This window comes from Bos javanicus, chromosome X, assembly GCF_032452875.1.
Source record: "Bos javanicus breed banteng chromosome X, ARS-OSU_banteng_1.0, whole genome shotgun sequence".
NCBI classification, from domain to species: Eukaryota; Metazoa; Chordata; class Mammalia; order Artiodactyla; family Bovidae; genus Bos; species Bos javanicus.
The window spans coordinates 81,904,627-81,913,487 of NC_083897.1; the positions used below are offsets into that span (position 1 = coordinate 81,904,627).

Consider the following 8,861-nt stretch of genomic DNA (forward strand, 5'->3'; position numbering starts at 1 on the left):
GAAGGTGCAAGAAATATTTACCAAAGACCTACAAGAACTAAAGAACAAATAAACAGAGATGGACAATACACTAGAAGGAATCAATAGCAGAACAGCTGAGGCAGCAGAATGGATAAGTGACGTGGAAGACAGAATGGTGGAATTCACTCACTGCCACAAAGCAGAATATAGAAAAAAGAATGAATAGAAATGAAGATAGCCTCAGAGATCTCTGGGACAACATTAAACACACCAATATTTGCATTACAGGTGTCCCGGAAGGAGAAGAGAGAGAGAAAGGACCTGAGAAAATATTTGAAAAGAAATAGCTGAAAAATTCCCTAACATGGAAAAGGAAATAGTCAGCTAAGTCCAGGAATCATAGAGTGTCCCAGACAGAATAAACCCAAGGCAGAACACACCGAGACACATAGTAATCAAACTGACAAAAGTTAAAGACAAAGATAAGATATTAAAAGCAAAAAGGAAAAATGACTACTAGCATACAAAGGAACTCCCATAAGATTATCAGCTGATTTCTCAACAGAAATTCTACAAGCCAGAAGAGAATGGCATGATGTATTTAAAGTGATGAAAGAGAGGAACCTACAACCAAGAATACTCTACCCAGTGAGACTCTCATTCATATTTTATGGAGAAATCAAAAGCTTTCCAGATAAGCAAAAGTTAAACGAGAATTCAGCACCAGAAAACCCAAGATAAGGAGAAAAGATCTACAAAAATAAACCCAAAACAATTAATAAAATGGTACTAGGATCATACATATTGATAATTACCTTAAATATAAATGGATTAAATGCACCAACCCAAAGACATAGAGTTGCTGGCTAGATGAAACCATGTGCTTGTACACACCTCCACTTACCACCTCAGTCTGCTTTTAACCCCCTAAATTGTATGTAATTATTTTGTATTGTTAGGTTAATCTTGTTTCCATTATGGCTTGTGATTATAATTATATTTTATTTTTTGTCTGGCTACGGATTGTGAAAACAGATAAACATCTTTTACTATTGTGATTATGTAACTATTACTTATTTAATACCTTTGTATCACGATTGGTCGACAGAAAATAACAGAATTCTATATCGCTAAAACTACCACTTAATAGAAAAACCTGTAATCACTTTTTAAATTTTTTTTCATTTATTTTTAATTGAATGATAATTGCTTTACAATATTATGTTGGTTTCTGCCATACATCAACATGAATCGGCCATAGGTATATGTGTGTCCCCTCCCTCTTGAACCTCCCTCTCACCTCCCACCCCATCCCACCCCTCTAGGTTGTTACAGAGCCACAGTTTGAGCTCCGAGTCATACAGCAAATTCCCACTGGCTATCTATTTTACATATGGTAGTGTATATGTTTCTATGCTACTCTCTCCATTCGTCCCACCCTCTCCTTCCCCACCCCTGGTGTCCATAAGCCTGTTCTCTATGTCTGCATCTCTATTGCTGCTCCAAATAGGTTCATCAGTACCATCTTTCTAGATTCCATATGTATACATTAATATATGATATTTGTTTTTCTTTTTGACTTAACTTCACTCACTAGGTTCTTCACACTCTAGGTTCATCCACCTCAAATGCATTCCTTTTTATAGCTGAGTAATACTCCATTTTGTACATGTACCACAGCTTCTTTATCCATTCATCTGTCAACAGGCATCTAGGTTGCTTCCATGTCCTAGCTATTGTAAATAGTGCTACAGTAAACATTGGGGCACATGTATCTTTTTCATTTATGGTTTTCTCAGGGTATATGCCCAATAGTGGGATTGTTGGGTCATATAGTAGAAGTTTTAGTCCTAGTTTTTTAAGCATTCTCTATACTGTCTTCCATAGTGGCTGTATCAGTTTATGTAATTACTTTTTAAATCCAGATGCACATTAGAATTCTCTTGGGATTTTTTGAAAAATACAGATACTATTTTTTCCTCCAAAGCTCCAGATGTGATTCTGATGAGCAGCCTTGTTTAAAAACAACTGAACTATATGATGATCTTTTATTTTTATGTAGTTTGTTTCACTTTTTCTATTTCATTTAGTTTATATTTTCCAATTTCTCTTTTTGTTGTTCTTTCTCAAGCCTTTATCAAGTGTAGTAGAAAAGGTTTTGTGTATATATGTATATGCATATATATAATTTATGATATGTATATATTTTAGAAAAATTATGAATTTTTCCTAGCTAAGAAATTTGACATTTTGATTCCACTTGTTTGACTAAGTATGAGTAGAATGCTAGATTTCTAATTTATATTCACTCAAAACTTAAATACAATTCCATTTATTCTGGCATATACTATTACTGCTAAAAATCTAGAAAGCTTATTATCTTAGTGATTTAAAAAATTTGAATGAGGCTTGAAACTTCTATTAAAATAATCCAATTCTGAGAATATAAAGAAATACTATGTTGTTGTAAAAAATGGAAAATTTAACATGTGCTGCAATATTATTAACTAAATTACAGATTTTGTTCAAATTTCACAAAATTTTATGCTAGTGTCCATTTTTTGTTCTCATAAATTATTCAAGATTCCACATTGTATTTAGTTACTTACATTGAGCAACTTCAGCTGCATTCAATAAATTCTGATAAATTCTCTTTTCATTTTTATTCTGTTGCAGATACTTTCTAATTTTCCTTGTTACAGCTTCTTAGATACATCCATCATTTAAAAGTGGACATTTAATTCCCAAATATATGGGTTTTTTTAAGTATCTTTGATATTAATCTCTCTTTTGATATTAATTTCTTATTTAAATATTTTCTTCTCTGAAGTCACCCTGTCTTTTTTCACTCTTTTAACTTTATTGAGGCTTTCAGTGGCTAGGTTCAAAGGTCTCTCTTGGTACATGTCACATTGCATATGTGGGTTATTTTCAAATGTCTTTTGATACTGATTTCTAACATAATTCCATGGTGGTTAAAGACTGTGTATGATTTCAAAACCTTTCGACCGTGAAATTTTTGCACCTTGTTTTATGTCCCTGGATATGTCCTACTGTCTCCTGTTTTATAGTCTTTGGGAACTTGAATAGAATTTGCATCCTACTGTTTTTTGAAAATTGTGTAAATCTTAATTATGTTGAGTTGGTTCATAGTGCTTTTCGAGTCTGCTGCATCCTTCTACTTTTCTGTCTATTCATTCTATTAATTTTTGAGAGTTTGATATTGAAACTCCAACTAAAAATCTGAATTTATCTACTTAATAAGTGTAATATATAGTAGAACTCTATGTAACTTTGTTCTGTATTTTCCAAGTCTCCTATACATGCATTATCTATCATACACACGTATTTAATTTAAAAAATAAAATGAAAGAAAAAATTTAAAAAGAAATGTGTCCTGCATTCATAGCTAGGTAGATACTGTCAACACAAAGATTAGTATTTTTAAATTACAATAAGTTGACTTCAAGTAAAACAGATTACCCTCCGTAATCAGTTTTTACCTTCAAATCGAAAACTGAGGTTTCCTGGAGAAGGATTTCTGCCTTAAGATTGTAACAGAAATTCTGCCTGGGTTTCAAGCCTACTGGCCTGCCCTACAGGTTTCAGACTCAAGATCATAACATCATGAATTTATACATAATGTTGATTTATACATGATGAATTTATACAGATTTCAGACTCAAGATCACAACTACATGAATTTATAGCCTGCTAGCCTGCTCTACAGATTTCAAACTTGCCAACCCCTATATTGTGTGAGCCAGTTCCTTAAAATAAATCTCTATCGATATATGCAAAAAAATAAAGATTAATATAAGCTCTGTTCCAAACACAGGACTGATGCAGGTCAAGAAAATTAAGAGATTCAATAAAACTGCGGACTCAGTAAAACTGTTGACAAGCTTCTCTGAAAATTAGAGATAGGTATTAGGGAGATAATTGACTGAGGACAGCAACAAGGGAAGCTCCAAACAGGATACAGGTTTTTCTCCTGCTTCAGAAAAAACAGAACTCAGTGCAGAGGGCTGCACTGAGAGACACTGCTGCACTCAGAGGGCTTCACTGCTTTTTTAGTTTATATGTCACTTCATGAGGTCTTGCTATGGAACATGCTACAGCTGACAGAACTTAAAGGTGCTCTTCTCCTCCTCTTCCGGAGCACAGGATTGCTCACAGAAGCTGTGGGTTTCTTCTTCAGTGTTGGCAGAGCACCCATTGTTTAATAATAATGGGATGCAGCTCTGATAGAATCAGTGCTACAGTGATTGTGACAGTAATACCTGTAAACTTCTTGTTCTTGGATTTTAGGAAGGCTACCCAGAAATGGAGGTTCTCTGTCTGATGATCAAGTCCTGGAATATTGGCATATTTCTTTACAGTGAACGCATGTATGTATCTACTGAAAAATGGTGCGGCCTGGCACTGCGTCTCCTTGACTACCTTGGCTCCCTCAAGAGCACCTATGAAACTCAGGTGAGGAAGGAGAAGGTTAGGGGTGGATGGCATGACTCAGGGGATAGAGAGGTTCTATCTAGCTCTCAGTAAAGACACAACCCTACCTTCGTTGACTAGGAAAGGATCTTGACCATTGTTCCTCTTGGTAGTTCCATGAACTGTAAGAGTTATGGGACTATAAACAGTAATTTCTTAATTACTGAAAGCCAGTAATTAGTGAAATTCTTAATTAGTGAAAACTAGGAAGAATGGCAAACAAGGCAAATTTAGGAATAGCAAGTGGAATCTAAGAAAAATGCCAGGAGTGAGCTCAGGAAAGATGTATCACTGTCAGTGCCGATGCACATAGGGAAGACCTCTCTGCAAACAGTGACTATTTAAAAAGACATTTTCTGCAGGAATTATTTTGAGCAGAATTATTTCTGGGCCCCTACCTCACCAGGAGAGGCTTGATGGAGAGAAAGTTTTTGTATCAAATAAGAGCAAAGGATATTTTATGTTTTAAGTACCTTATCTTTTATAATCAGATCAGATCAGTCAGTCAGTCGTGTCCGACTCTTTGCGACCCCATGAATTGCAGCACGCCAGGCCTCCCTGTCCATCACCAACTCCCGGAGTTCACTCAGACTCAACGTCCATCGAGTCAGTGATGCCATCCAGCCATCTCATCCTCTGTCGTCCCCTTCTCCTCCTGCCCCCAATCCCTCCCAGCATCAGTCTTTTCCAATGAGTCAACTCTTCGCATGAGGTGGCCAAAGTACTGGAGTTTCAGCTTTAGCATCATCCCTTCCAAAGAAATCCCAGGGCTGATCTCCTTCAGAATGGACTGGTTGGATCTCCTTGCAGTCCAAGGGACTCTCAATAGCTGCTAGTAAAATTAAACCTAGTGTCACAGGATCCCTTTTCCCCAAGAGAGCACTGTATGTTCTCCCCAGAGTGGTGCTTCAGGTCTCAGAAGGTAAAGGTTAGATTCTCATGCCATCAACATGGGTCTGGGAAGCTTTCCCACATTTCCCTTTCTCTCAAGAAATCTATTTGCTGTTCTCTTTCCCAGGTGAATATTCTGTACGGTGAGCTTATGGAAGCATTAGAAAAAAACAAGCGCTCAGCTTTTAATGAAGAGTGAGAACTGCTGGAACAAGATATATACACTGGCAAGCTGACAGCAACTTGAAGATGTGTACACGGTTCTAAGATGTTGAATGCTTAAATTCTTACCAGGCTTGCTGTTGTGCTTCTGTTTTCCCCTGCCCTGTTTTCTTGTTAAGTGAAATTTCCAAAAATAAAAGCATTTTGACTTTTACTATTGTGACCAGCTCATTTCTGAGGGACAAATGATTTTTCCAAAGTGCTAAGAAACATATATACATAATATATTGGGCTTTCCTGGTGGCTCAGACCGTAAAGAATCTGCCTGCAATGCAGGAGACCCAGGTTCAGTCCCTGGGCTGAGAAGATCCCCTGGAGGAGGAAATGGTAACCCACTCCAGTATTCTTGCCTGGAGAATTCCATAGACAGAGGAGCCTGGAGGGCTATAGTCCATGGGGTTGCAAAGAGTCAGACACAATGGAGCAATTATTCAGATAGCCCATGTGAGAGCAAGATGATTCATGCCCCATGTGAACAAAAGGGGATGTTCATGCTAATCCAATACAGATTGCATTTTATTCGAGAAGTGCTCTAATTCCCGATACCTGAACATAACAGAACCATAGACTCTTCATCAGATGGACCTTAGTGGTCTGTGGGCCCAGCATTGATCAGATTTCATGAAATCTATGACGTTCTTGAGACTTGGTTGTCCAGGCTCTATCAGAACATATCCTGACAGAAAACAATCTTGAGACAATGCAGTCCACCTTTTTTTTTTGCTAATTGGTAAACTACACTTCCTCATACTGAACAGAAATTTGTCTCATACCAAGTTTGCTCCCTCTCTCCATCATCCTGGCTTTTTTCTTCTGGTTATATATCCTCAGACTCCCTCACTTGTTCTCATATGATGTAGTTACCTCACCTTTCCCAGAGCCAAAGCCCACGTTCCAGTGAGGTCTGACCCACACAGAGTTCAGCAACCTCATTCTGGCTAGAGTTGCGTTCATTTCAGTTCAGTTCAGTCACTCAGTCATGTCCAACTCTCTGCAACCCCATGAATCGCAGCACTCCAGGCCTCCCTGTCCATCACCAACTCCCGCAGTTCACTCAAACTCATGTCCATCGAGTCGGTGATGCCATCCAGCTATCTCATCCTCTGTCGCCCCTTCTCCCACCCCCAATCCCTCCCAGCATCAGGGTTTTTTCCAATGAGTCAGCGCTTCGCATGAGGTGGCCAAAGTACTGGAGTTTCAGCCTCGGCATCAGTCCTTCCAATAAACACCCAGGACTGGTCTCCTTGAGGATGGACTGGTTGGATCTCCTTGCAGTCCAAGGGACTCTCAAAAGTCTTCTCCAACACCACAGTTCAAAAGCATCAATTCTTCAGCACTCAGCTTTCTTCACAGTCCAACTCTCTCATCCATACATGACCACTGGAAAACCATAGCCTTGACTAGACGGACCTTTGTTGGCAAAGTAATATCTCTGCTTTTCAATATGCTATCTAGGTTGGTCATAACTTTCCTTCCAAGAAGTAAGCATCTTTTAATTTCATGGCTGCCATCACCATCTGCAGAAGCCCCATTTTGGAGCCCAGAAAAAGTCAGCCACTGTTTCCCCATCTATTTCCCATGAAGTGATGGGACCAGATGCCATGATCTTAGTTTTCTGAATGTTGAGCTTTAAGCCAACTTTTTCACTCTCTTTCACTTTCATCAACAGGCTTTTTAGTTCCTCTTCACTTTCTGCCACGGGCTTTTCTAGTGGCTCAGACAGTAAAGCGTCTGTCTGCAATGCAGGAGAGCTGGGTTCGATCCCTGGGTTGGGAAGATCCCCTAGCCTGGTAGGCTTCTGTCCACAGGGTCACAAAGAGTTGGACACAACTGAGCGACTTCACTTTCTCACTTTCTGCCATAAGGGCGGTGTCATCTGCATATCTGAGGTTATTGATATTTCTCCTGGCAATCTTGATTCCAGCTGGTGCTTCTTGCAGCCCAGCGCTTCTCATGATGTACTCTGCATATAAGTTAAATAAGCAGGGTGACAATATACAGCCTTGACATACTCTTTTTCCTATTTGGAACCAGTCTGTTCCATGTCCAGTTCTAACTGTTGCTTCCTGACCTGCATATAGGTTTCTCAAGAGGCAGGTCAGGTGGTCTGGTATTCCCATCTCTTGAAGAATGTTCCACAGTTTATTGTGATCCACACTGTCAAAAGCTTTGGCATAGTCAATAAAGCAGAAATAGATGTTTTTCTGGAAATCTTGCTTTTTTGATGATCCAGTGGATGTTGGCAATTTGATCTCTGGTTCCTCTGCCTTTTCTAAAAGCAGCTTGAACATCTGGAAGTTCACGGTTCACATACTGCTGAAGCCTGGCTTGGAGAATTTTGAGCATTACTTTACTAGCGTGTGAGATGACACTGACTTTTTTCCCCAGTTGGTTTGTATTAACATTTATTAACATGATTTTGAAATAGTTTCATACTCAGAAAACGTGCAAGTTACTACATACCCTTTACCCGAGTCCCCATTTGTTAATATTTTAGCACATTGCCTTACCATTCTCTGCTTTTCTTTCTGAATCATTCAAGATTTGCAGACTTCTCACTCCATTACCCCTTTGCCACATTGCATATTTCCTAAAAACAAGAATACTATTCTCCCAAATGACCATGGTACAACAATCAATATTAGAAAATTCATAATGATACAATTCTACCACCTAATCCACAGACTCCTTTCAAGTTGCATTAATTGTCTTAATAAAGTCCTTTATAAGTTCAGGATCATAAGTTGCTTTTAGATGTCATGTCTCTCATCTGCAAACCAAAGTTTCTCAGTCTTTCCTGATCTTTCATGACCTTGACACTTTTGAAGAATGTAGGCTAATTACTTTCTAACATGAACCTCCACTTCGGTGTAGCTGATGTTTCCTAATGATTAATTTATACATTTTTGTAAGCACACCACAGAAGTGATGTGTTCTTGGTGCATCATACAAACAGACACACAATGTCAGTTTGTTTCATTGATGGGTATAGTTAAGACAATGTCTACCATATTAATAATTCATAAGTAATTATAAAGTATCTTGTGGAAGATACTTTAAGATCAAATATCCCGTTCCTCATTAAACTCACTAGTTTTAGCATCCACTGATGACTCTTGCCTAAATCCATTTTTACGGTGATGGTTACTAAATGTTGATTTTTTAAAAATTTCTATTATTCCCTCTTCATTTATTAGTTGGCATGTGTAAAGAAGAGTATTTTCCCCTTATTTATTCATATTTTTAAAATATATTTTAGTATAGACTAAACTTTGGCCACCTGATGCGAAGAG

The 8,861-nt window shown here is 38.1% G+C and overlaps 1 protein-coding gene across 2 annotated transcripts in view; it reads left to right on the plus strand.

The window, feature by feature from the left end:
* Positions 1–5,722, plus strand: part of TEX11 (testis expressed 11) — a 203,776-nt gene extending 198,054 nt beyond the window's left edge. For both annotated transcript variants that reach the window (XM_061409806.1, XM_061409807.1), the window contains exons 29-30: positions 4,273–4,437; positions 5,474–5,722. In XM_061409806.1, coding sequence (XP_061265790.1) covers positions 4,273–4,437; positions 5,474–5,545 — 237 coding nt within the window. In that variant the 3' untranslated portion in view covers positions 5,546–5,722. The remainder of the gene's footprint in view (positions 1–4,272; positions 4,438–5,473) is intronic.
* Positions 5,723–8,861: the final 3,139 nt, after the last annotated feature.